General features: G+C 35.6%; 1 protein-coding gene across 1 annotated transcript in view; it reads left to right on the top strand.

The window, feature by feature from the left end:
- Window positions 1–12,660, top strand: part of dnmt3bb.1 (DNA (cytosine-5-)-methyltransferase 3 beta, duplicate b.1) — a 191,566-nt gene that overhangs the window by 119,266 nt on the left and 59,640 nt on the right. The window contains exons 4-7 of the mRNA XM_051933299.1: window positions 1,638–1,738; window positions 3,463–3,612; window positions 8,921–9,088; window positions 11,617–11,775. Coding sequence (XP_051789259.1) covers window positions 1,638–1,738; window positions 3,463–3,612; window positions 8,921–9,088; window positions 11,617–11,775 — 578 coding nt within the window. The remainder of the gene's footprint in view (window positions 1–1,637; window positions 1,739–3,462; window positions 3,613–8,920; window positions 9,089–11,616; window positions 11,776–12,660) is intronic.

Consider the following 12,660-nt stretch of genomic DNA (forward strand, 5'->3'; position numbering starts at 1 on the left):
AGTCCCAAAAAATATGGACATATAATTTTTGCCAATTTCGCACACCACTATGTGCAACTGTCCTTGAAGTTTTCTTTTTGAACCCAAGTGTCCATACTTAGTTCAGTAAATGTTAGGTTGTTGGTTTTGTATTTAAAAGTCTTATTATATCTGATTGAGTTTGGGCAAGGATTATTGAACCAAACTATATTTTCCTGCTTCTTCTGCTGAATTCCCTTCATTGTTGCTATTCCATTATGGAGGCAGAAAAATATTGATGTTTAGAGCCATTGACACATGTTTGCCAAGAAACAGTGTTCTGATATGGGTAGGCATTATTTGGTTTTGCTCAGTTCTGCTTAAGTTGCTTCCCACCAGAAGTACCATATAAATTCAGCCTTAACAGTTGTTGCAATTTCACATCCAAAAGGACAGAGTTGTGCAATGAACATAAAGACTGCTGTATTTTGAAATATACTCTTACTTAGCATGCAGACAGAAAGTTATTTTTACAAAACAGTCTGTGGTGAAAAGGGAGGTTGTGAAGATTGGTTTTGCACCTGTTAAGTGTATTTGTTAGTCATGTGTAGTGCATTCTAATTCCTCTTTGAGTATTTTGAGTCCTGATGAACACAGATGTGCTCTTCAATCTATTTTCAACTGTAGTCTCGTACGCATTTTCCTGGCATTTGTCTTCAATAAATACACTTCTTACTCTGCTTACCTTTGCTTCCTACAGCAGCACAAAGACAACACAGGCTGTCAGACAAAGACAAATTTAACTGACTTGCTGTTAATGAAACTGAAGCCCTACATTTGTTTTTCCAGTAATTATCAAGGCGCTATTAAAATATTTTAAGTTTAGTTTCTAATTTGCTCCTGACGTGCATTTAATATGTAGTATTCCACACTGTTTTCATAAAGTAAGAATTTGTAATATTTAAATGAATAGGTTGGCACAGTAGCTAGTTTGGATCTTAATTGTTATTTAAAGTCAACCAAAATTAGGAGTCTTGTTTAATCTGTTGTGACCACTCAACCCCCAAACCTCAGACACAAACACATAGACAAACCTCAGACACAAACACATAGACAACAGTCCCAGGTTAAAATATGCATTTTTATTAGGCAAAATACTGTACCTTCTCACTGGCTCTTTTCTCATAACACAATCACAGTTCAATTTCTTATTCTTTTATTTTTCTCTTCCTCCACTCTTCTCAAGCTAGCATCCCAGTGTGTGATGTCTGTCCATCCATTATTGCTATTACACAGTTTAGAGATCGATATTTTAGTTTTTGAGTGTTAAATACATAATGTTTTCTTGCCATTGTTATTTTTGAAAAAAAATAAATATGTGTTTTGTTACAATAAAAAATGTGTTTTGTATGGTAACATAATGTAAAATTCTTAAACCCACTTGCGTAATGTAGGATCAAGAATATTGTCTTATGCATTATGTGGTATTATTGTGTAAAACTCCGCACATGCAGGATTATTATAATAGCTCTAAACTCCATCCAGTGGATTAAAACGGTATTAATCTATCTATCTATCTATCTATCTATCTATCTATCTAATTTGTTATTTCAGATAGGTTTTGTGATTCAGATTTATTGATTCTTTTAGATTTACTGATCTGTATTCTTTTGTTTTAGATTTCCAAAAGAATAAGAAAAGACCAGGAAACTGTATTAAAAGAAAAAGGAAAAGCTCAGAACTAGAGGATGATACATCATGGCATTCCTCCTGCAAAAAGGTATATTGTGTTAGTAAACAGTTTTCCTTTATGTGATATATGTGTTCATTTCCCAGTTTTCTGTAAGTTATCGTAAACGGAGATTACAGGTATAATACTATTAAGTGGGCAGCCTGGTTCATAGGCAGCATCAATTGATTCTAGGTCTGATTTCTTATGCTGTGCAGAGGTTACAAATAATACCATGGTTCTTATAGGTTCCCCATGAACTTAATGTTAATGTGCTTCTAGTTGTGTATATACCTATACATCCTGTGATTGACTTTTGTTTAACTGAAGATGAGCTTCTGTTAGTAGGTTATACATTCTTATAAATGTTAAGGGGATTTATATAGGTTTGAAAATTGACATCTGGGCAAATGGATAAGTGAGGACATAGGTGAAAGATATTATGAAGTATAACAGATATGTGCCCCAGTGTAATGAAAGTCTGCATGTACATATTCTAAAACTGACAAAGTCAACCCAAATTAACTTTTCATAAATGTAAACATCCATCCATCCATCCATCCATTTTCCAACCCGCTGAATCCGAACACAGGGTCACAGGGGTCTGCCGGAGCCAATCCCAGCCAACACAGGGCACAGAAAGATACTTATTTTAACTCAACATAGAAAGTGATTGGAAGAAACGCATTTTCTAAGAAGGCGGTTCATAGTTAGAATACTGTTTAGATTATGAATTGGTTTTGCTACCACATGAACACATGTTTTCTGTTCATGCCAAAATGATTATGTGTTAAATAACTTTAATCATGGTTGAAGGGAGCATCTCCTTCGGCTAATGTAAGATGTCACACATGTACTTTAGGCACTGTCTATTACTTCTGGACCACTAGCATTTAAACATAGTTTTTATAACTAAACATTGCTGTATGGCAGTTTCTGAATTCACTTCTCACTTCAGAGTCTGTTTAGACCACTTCAAAATTATTCCTTCAAATGCATTTACTGAATATTTCTTTAGGCATTTTGCAAGACACTTATGCATATATGGTAAGCCTCAGAACTATATTGTCTTTCAGTCAAAAATAGTCATTTTAGTTTGACAACCGCTACAAAAAGCAGTAAGTCTGCACTGATTTTTTAAATCAAGCAGTTTTAAGGATTATACATAAATAGATTTTTGCCCATTGTTTAGAATTCTGCTAAATATGTGAGAAATAATATTCCCAAACCAACTTAATCCATCTGAGGGTGACGACCCTATTCTAGAAGAGCTTAGTGCAAGGCAAAAATCGGCCCAGGGCAGTTTGCTAGCCCATCACAGTCCGTCACACACACAATTGAAAATCTCCAGTTAATCTTACCTACATAGCTTTGGCGATGTATGATGAAAACCAGAATTCCCTTAGTAAAATCCATAAAGCCATTGGGATATTGTGAAAATTCCACACAGGCGACAGCTAGATGCAGGATTTGAATAGTACTATCCTGCAGTATATGAGAAATTAAAAGCAAGAAAAGGGGGATAAAACCATAACAAGGAATAGATGGAATTCATTCTTATATATGTGTCTATCATTTGTACACCATTGTTAATCACTTCATATAATATATCTGATTAATAAAGGACAAAAAATATAGAATTAAAGTCCAGAAAATATATTAATTGAGGGTTTATAAGGTTATGTTATTGTTTACTTTCATATATGTGTATGTAAAGCTGTTAAATATCACTAGAAAGTCTATTTTGATTAAATAGTTTTTTCATTTTTATATAGGAAAAGTCTCGCGGTGTGGCTGGATGGGAGACCTGTCTCAGGCAAAGGCCTCCACGTCGCACAATATTTCAAGCTGGATTAAATGTGCACCGTAGAGGGAAAAATGGTGACAACAGCCTAAAACCAAAGCGTACTTTGTCCATTTCTTTGGTACGTAATTATTTTTCTTAGCAGGAATGTTTTATCATGGAAGGATTTTAAGGTGACCTATCCTAAAACATTAGATCCCAAGCCAAGAATCTTTGTTACGCAGATCCACACATACAGTATGTCCTCTACCTTTACTCTGCTTCTCTTATTTTTGCACTTGCCTGGTCTGGACGGGGATGCAGCATGCAGAGGCAATATACTTGGAATGGGGCCTATGGTCCATCTTCACCCAGGACCGACTCTACTGTTCTACACTTCACCTATTGGAGAATGCTTTCTCTTTATTCTATTCCCCAGATAGCAGTATAGAGCAACAAGGCAAGCAAGGGAAGTAGGCAATAAACTTATTAAGATATAGATTTTAACATTCTCAATATTCTCAAATGTAATAGCGAAATAGGTGTGGCAAATCAGTTATACATCCTGGCTGTTTGAGGACCTGTCATAGACAATTCTGGATGACACACTAAAATGTGTGTGGCTTTTGTGTCTCTAAAGGTCACATTTCCATGTGGTTGTGTTCTTTCAGCTTCTTCTCTTTCCTGGTTCTTACTTCAGTTCAGTAGACAATAGAATGATAGATATTTTCAGTTTAACTCTTTTAGGGCTAATTTTTTTTTTGTTTCTTTTCTCCCAGGGCTGAATATTTTTCCAAAAACTAACATTTTTAAAAAAGAACACAAAGCAATTGTTTAACACATCAAATCAACAAAAAATATTTACTTTTGACAAATGTTACTGTCTTGCATGTTGTATGAGCCTGCATACTCTATGATTTCACATACATATTACATACATTTTACACAGCAAAGTCTGATCTCGCTCAAAGCAGCCAATTTCAGTCATTGCCACATTGCACTCCTTACAATATGTGTTGCTTTGATGCCTATTTTTCAATTGTCTGTTGCTGCACTTTCTAACATATATTGTTAGTGTGTACTGTAGAAAGACAAGTCACCCATTTGCCATCGTGCCATGCCACTGCCACCAAGTTTTCTTCCTGCATGAAAACCGTATTGTCACCTCTTTTCATCTTCTGAAACTTTATGAACTTTATGTATGGCATTATAGCCTGGCTCACCCCATGGGATTTGCTTCTGTTTATTACAGAAGTGAATAAAACTTTGCAGCAGCACGTACCTAAGCCACCAGGGGACAAAACACGTTTGGACCAATGCTCCCTGAAGTTATATCACCAGTTCTGTCCCATCTCTATTTGTAATGCCACAGCGCGCTTCATCTCGTCTTTCGTTGTGGGTTTCCACTTTGAAAACGAGAATGCGATGCAAACGCAGCCCGCGATTAAAAAAAAATCTCTGCCTACCTGTTTGTCTCGTCTGACAGTAGCTGAAAAGCAGCATCAGGAGAGAGCAGCCTGAAGTACAGCAGCTGGTGATCTGTCGTGTCCAACAGCAAGCCATGCCGTCTTGTAAACTCCGGTAGCCAGATCGGCTCTCAATGGATCAATGTCTGTGTATTTATCCCCTGCGAACTTTGCCGTAGATGCATCGGCTGCGCGAAGGCACTCAACTGGCAGCAGATCCGCTGGCGCGGCATCGGCTGGTGTCTGATCAGCTGATGCCTGCTTCTAACTCTCTTGCTCAATCTCCTGATCACTGCCAATAAAGTCCGATTCTGAAAAATCAAGAGTCCGACTCCGCGATAATGCACAAAACATCGCCTGCCGAGTGTTTTCTTTTCTGCACTTGCTTCGCTGCCTTTTCACATGTCGGTGCCATCTTGCCTTTGTTTACATTTCGCAACTCACGCACACGCAATGTTTATTTGCCGAGTCAATGAGTCTAGCATTCCTCCAAGCACAGAGGGAATGCCTGTGACGTGACAGTGAGATTTGTTGCCATTAACAGCTGATTGTCACCCCCTATCCCTGGATGTCGACTTTTGTCGACATTCGCCTTCAACCCCTCCTGTCGACAAAAGTCGACATCCGCCCTAAAAGAGTTAAGATGATGACGTTTTTAGGCTTGTCAGGGCCAAGATGAGACACCCTTAGCTCCCCTCTAACCAATGTCATTTTAAACAGGCCATATCAGCATATGTTTATGAGGTGTACATGTACAAAATAATTAGTGGTTTTAGAGCTTCACGTTTATGCATTTTGAAAGCCAAAAAATGACCAGTTTACCATTTAAACTTCATCTTGCTAGACTTCCTGCTGTCTCTAAAAGAGGAATCTGCTAGTTCTGTTTCAAATGGTTATACAAACTGCTTTCAAGTTAAAGAAACGTGTGCTTACAGTGAAAGTGTAAACTTGTAATAACATAAAAAATGTCTATAATCCTTTGAACAATTTAATGAATATGAAATTTTTAAAGTTACCTTCCTTTACAAGCTATTTACTCAGACATGGAGTACATTTTCAAAACAGCTATTAGCTGCATTTTGATTGTCAAACATGTCCATTCACTACATTGTCTAACTACCAGATGACATCTAGATTTTCGATTACTGGTACAATGAACAAAGCTGACACTTTCTCAGACTGTTTGTTCAGCTCTAAAGAGAGCAAAGAAATGCTGCATAGTTAGAAAACAGAAAAAGATTGCTATCTGAGGAAAAAGATAGATGGAAAAAAATAATAAAATTAACATTAGGATGTCTCAAGGTTTGTTCCTAAATATAATTATTGTAGTATTTCAGTGCCAACCTCATACAGTTCACAAGATTCCATCACATATACACTTTTCATTGATTACCTGTGCGGATTTCATCTCAGTTAAAACTGTATACAGTACATATACGTATGTAATACACAGTGAAAGTTCTGCAGTTTAGAAACTGCCATACTGTGTTTTTCTCAGCAATTTGAATCAGCATTCACCATCACCCAATGTTTTATTTATATATTAATAATGGTCAATCAATTACTTATACAAGATGTGCAAAAACAAAAAACATGCAATCTGTGTAAAAGTATATGGAAAAATGTCAGCGTTAAAAGGATTTACATAAAAAAGGAGATACAGCATAAATAAAAAGCAGGTCTAAGAAATGGATCATTGAATTGTTTAATTCATATAGTGCTTTTACAATGGTACAAAAGCCAATGTTTTTATTTTTGGAGTAGCAAGAATTTCTGAAGGGGAATACAAAAGAAAAGCCAGATAGTCTGAGTCAGAGTAATTGGTTAACATAGTAAACAAGACAAATGGACAAACAGAATTTGTAGTCAAAAATAGGCAAGATCTTATACCAAAAAGAAAACATTTCTTACATCAGCAAAAAGTTAAGAAATCTACCACATATTTTTGGCAGCGTGACATGCACGCATAGGCATATGTTCGGAAGCATTCATTCAAATTTGCAAAGCAAATACTGCCTATAAGATGACCAATTTTGATTATGTTTTAAAAGCTAAAATACTTCATAATGAATACAGCTACTGTATTTTTATGTAATAATCGGTTAATGTTTAAACAAACAGTATAAAGAAGTTACCCATTTTTGTTACGGAGATGATGTGTCCTTTGTGAATGACTGCTATAACAAAGATGAAACAGTATTCTTGAAGTTTCAATGCTTTAACTTCATAATGTACAGGAGGAGCATCAGTGCAAAGAAGTTGTCTTATACACATTGTAAGAAGGACGCTATATAGCACCCGACCTGACACAGATTGGACATGGGAGGCACGTGTAAAATAAATAAACTTTTATTCTTTCTTCGTCTGTGGGCTACGCCTTCCTCGTACCCACAGACACAACACAGTCCCAAGCACAGTTACACCACACAAAAGCACTTTTCTCTTCCTCTCGGCACCACCACTCCTCCTCAGCAAGCTTTGTCCTCCTCCCACCTGACTCTGGCCGCTGCGTGGTGGTTGCTGGCTCCTTTTATAGTTCACCCGGAAGTGCTCCAGGTGCTTGATCACAGAGTTCCAGCTGCACTTCTGGGTGTGATAAATATGCTGCCCACACAGGCTCAGGAGTCCCAAACACAGCACCCCCTGGCGGTGCCTGTGGGACCCAACAGGGCTGCACCCAACTCCAATTCCCAGGAAGCCCTGCGGGAACCTGAGGCACTGCTCCACCCCAGGGGGGGCGGCCATCTAGCGTCCAGGGGGAGGTATTGCAGTGTCCAGGGCTGCTCCCCCTGAATATATTTTGAAGGGGCGTCCCGGCTGGGCATGGACACCAGCTGCCTGCCACAACATATATACAGTATACTAGGAGTTCAGCTTTTTACTGTAGCCTAAAAATGGGATGGGAATGATCAGATTGCTTTGTTTTTAAACTGATCTTTCTTGTATCCTGTCTAGGAATGTAAAACAGCACATATTGTCTAGGTCTGGGCTTTACTAGATTTTTAGAATAAGGACAAACATCAGTAGAAAATGCATATAGGAAGAAACCAAGCACCTTGCAAACTTCTTTTACAGACTTATTTAATTAATATCTATACCCTGTCTTCAGAACCTGTCATCCTCCTGTTTCCATACAAGGATTTTATTTGTAAATCATTAATATTTTGTTGTTGTTCTTTGCAGACTAGGCATTTTTTTAATGCATTATGGAATCTTTGGTGAAATGTGTGATGCTCAATGAATGGCTAAATGTTGTTTCATGTACATTTCCATGTCTTACACTTAGTGTTTCTCCAAATAAGCTCTTAGGTTATTAGTGATTTTTGCAGGATCAAATTTTTCTAGAATCAAAACCTTTGCATTCACTTTTTGTTGTTTTAACTTGCATGAATATTGCCGTATATATTTTTAGCTGATACCCACCAAAAATGACTGTAAAAGTAAAATGTATATTTCTTGGGTTTTTAATTCACAATATTGCCTTTGGCAAACACTTAGTTGTGTCGGTGTCACAGCAACTTCCTTGCCTAACTGACTGTTAGGGCATGATTGGTGGAGCTGACTTTGGTAAACAGCTTCTTATGCATACAATGCAGTAATGTCTTATTGACCTGCTGTGACTGTTGAAGCCATATCATTCTTTTCTGCTTTTTCAGGAATTTCAATTTGTTCTTCTTAGCTGTCACACTGTTCTCATTGTCCATGCTTTATATTTCTTGGATGATCATTTTATTTTCACTTTTAGCAGCACCTTGTGTTTGAAATAAAAAGTACCCATTGGGTCAAGTAATGCACAAACAGATGTTAAAACACATAGACGGAGGTAACAAAATTAATTATGTTGTTGATAGTGCAATTTTTCAGATTTAAAAAAATCTGCAATGTTTGTGATGTTTGATAATGCTCATTGGTTTTTTTTTTATGTTTATGTGGATGACATGTCACTGCTTCTGAGAATATAATGTTTATATATTTTTTGTACAGAATCAGAGTGGAAAAATTCCTACCCAATTAAAACGTAATCTTCCAGAAACTCCCAAATTAGACCTTCTAGAACAGGACTCAAAAGACTCTGCCCAGAGCAATTCAACATCATTGTCTCAGGAAGCAAATAATGGCTTTGCAGAGACAGTAAACTCCTTGGAATACAAGGTGAATTTAACCTTTTTCATACTGAGTGAATTTTAAAAGAAGTAACTGATATATTTTTTGTTGTTTGATGTCATTATCCAATTTTTTATCAGTGACTACAAAGTTTATAGTATGAAGTATTTGGTACATTTTTCATAAAATCCACTGAGTTCACTAAAATTAAGTGTAATTTGAAAGGTAGTATGGTTCAAACTAAAGATGTTAATGAAGCCAGTCACAAATTAGTAATGAAAAGCACATTTTTAGAAAGTGCATTCATTTAACTTATTGCTTCTTTTTTTAATATACACATTGTACACATGTACATTTTCAAACCTACATAAATTTACTTAGTGTCGAGGATGAAGGGACTAAAGTCATGCTTTTAAAATCAGACACAATACAGGGCATACACATACCCATATACTTTATATGAGGGTCAGTTTAAAGTCATCAATTTAACCTTAGACACAAACAACTATGAGAGAAAAGCCAATACAAACTCCACATAGTTAGTTACTCATCCAGAATTCAAACTCATTCTCATGCAGTTCTAAGACAGCAGTGCTAATGACTGCAATACAATATCTTTTTTGTTTCTTTGCTTGTGTTTCCAAAGTTAGACAGAACATCTGTCTTACACATACAGTAATATTTTCTTGTAAGTACAAATAATGGCCAGTTGTGTGAAAATCTAAACCATGCCCTTGCTTGAATTCAAAAGATGAACTTCTAAAAATTTGTAGTCTGATGTTTCTTCATGTTGGGGCCTGCATTTCAGCTCCAGAACAGCACAGTATCAAAGAGAGGCATATTTAATACCTGTTGAAATTTGCATATTTTAACAATGTCTACATGAGGTTTTTTTCAGTATTCATGTTTTGTCTAAGATATCAAAGATATGCATATTAGGTTAACTGGTGGCTTCAAACTGATCTAGTTTAAGTGAGTATGAGGATGCTTCCCACTGTTCCTTGCTGTCTTGTTCTGATACTGAATAGATAGATTAAGCAAGTTAGTGTAAATTGATAGATTGGTGGATAATTTGGCATCGTTTGACTCACTTATTCCACTCATTTTTCTTCTTGCAAGACTTACACGTCTTTGAAACACAAGTAGAATAAATAATTTAACTTACCAAAGTGAAAATTCAGAGGAATAACTCTGGATAAAAGAGTATGTAAATTGTAAGACATGGTGGCATCTGTTATGGAATATCCTTTAAATCCAGTGAAAGAGTGAAAAATCAAGTAACTATAAAATATTTCTTACATGCCACCTTTTTCTCTATTTTCCATCATTCTGGCCACTGTAGGATACATTGGGCATTGCCCATTCTGCTAGAAAGGTGATTCCCAATGTGGGGCACATGCCCTACTTGGGGGGCAATTTGATTTTTTAGGGGGACAATTCGAGAATGTAGGTATGTTAAACAATTTATAAAATGAAAAAACTGAAATTCACTGTTAAATATGATAGAACAAAATAAATAATTTTTATTTTATTTTTTACAGAGGCATTTATATATTTATATAAACATAAAAGGGATGGTGAACAACCCTTTAATTTAAGATTAAGGGTTTTTCTACTTAGAAATCGTTTCTACCATTAAAATAATATGAATTTTAACAATGATTATAAAATTTTGCAATATAACAAAAATACAAAATGACCAAAATATTACAGAAAAAGTTGTCATTAAAGTTATTTTATATTTATGAATATCATGTCTCTTATTATATGTTTTCAAAACTGTATTTGCCATATTTTCATATTACTTCATATTATATATTTTTTTAACAATTTCTTAGTGATTTCTTTGTCAGTACTTCAACTATCCTTTCCCTCTTTTGTTTCCATGTTCTTTGAAAACAAATTAATGACATTATGGGCTTCCTCCACATGAGTAGGTGTTCACTTTTTGAATAGGTAATAATAAGAATAAGGTATATGTTATAGTGGAGGACATCATGATTTTAGAGAGGCCTAGGTGGGGCATGGCCAAAAAAAGGTTGGGAACCACTGTGCTAGACCTTTAGTGGCACACAAGGCCTGTTAAGACAACAGATTTAACTGGAATGTAGAAGTCTAGCTGTACCCCCAGTCTGCATTGCTAAGAAAATGGGTAAACTGCTGTTTATATCAACACTTGTTGAGCCCTGTACTTCATCTGATAACAAAGATATAAACCATAGCTTGGCTGACATCTTTACAGAAACTTCTTCAGACATGAACGCACCAAATGGACATTCATCTTAGGCTTGTAACTGAAAACTGAACTGTTTCTGTTGTGATGGACATAATAACACACCTATGAGCAGGTTTTGTAACTAAAAGTGACTTTAATCTAATCACAAAGACAATCTACATAAATTCACAATAATACAAATATTGTCCATTTATTTTTACTGCACACTGAAAAATTATCCAGCTGTTAAAATTTTCATACAATGTTGAAAAATTGGAAAAGCTTTAAAAACTGCTCATTTGAATGGACCTCTTTAAGTTTGAACAATGCCATATTCCTCAGTTTTTTTATTTCCTTCTAGGATAATAAAGGTTTTGGAATAGGTGAGCTGGTGTGGGGTAAAATAAAGGGCTTCTCCTGGTGGCCTGGAATGGTGGTATCCTGGCATGCTACTGGGAAAAGGCAGGCATCACCTGGAATGCGGTGGTTACAGTGGTTTGGAGATGGCAAATTCTCTGAAGTAAGTTTTCAAATGCTTTCAATTGATTTGAAATTCCTATTTTTTGTATTAAGTGTCTCATATATTTTGATATTTACTTAGCTTAAAGATCCTATAATTTATTGTAATCTAACAATTTAAGGCATTTAATATAAGTAAGTATTTGAAAAATATTAACATCATTATTGTTTACTATGTTGAATGGAACAATATCACAAAATGTAATCTTTTGTTTTTAATGCATTTTTACTTTTGTATTGTATGACATTATATATGTGTTTTATATATTTATTCCTACAAAACTAGGTCTACTTTGTTTGATTTGTCATGGCCGTTTAAACATGGCAAATCTAAGCAGGAAGACATAGGGATTTCCTACTGCTTTGAAACCTGTCTTTTAAAAGACATGCAGAATAAGTTTACTGTCTTTATGAAATTTGGGATCAGCGTTATATTTTACAAATGGGTTTGATGGTTGTGGCACTAAAGTAAAATATAACACTAAGTCAATGAAATTTAATTTGATGAAATATGAATTTACTCTTCCATGGTGTAATCTGGACTGATTTAATTATTAATTTAATAATAGAGTAGTACCGAATAATCTAGCTTAAAAACCTGCTTAACTATAGGAAAATTTTATATATTATGCATTCCTTCATCCATCTATCCTCCCATTTCTACATATTAATCCAGTGGAAGGTCATGGGAAGCCAAAGACTAAGTGGCATCCAGTACAAGGCAGAAACCAGCGCTACACAAGTTTCCTAATGCAGTACACCTAAGAAAACAACTTTACTGCCCCAGTAAGATGACAGTCAGGATTAATAAACACCAGGACCAGAAAATAAGAGAAAGAAACATTTCTCTTAAGTAATACAGATCAAAAATATGGATAATGCAGAA

The sequence above is a fragment of the Erpetoichthys calabaricus genome, chromosome 10 (genome assembly GCF_900747795.2).
Source record: "Erpetoichthys calabaricus chromosome 10, fErpCal1.3, whole genome shotgun sequence".
Classification (NCBI taxonomy): domain Eukaryota; kingdom Metazoa; phylum Chordata; class Cladistia; order Polypteriformes; family Polypteridae; genus Erpetoichthys; species Erpetoichthys calabaricus.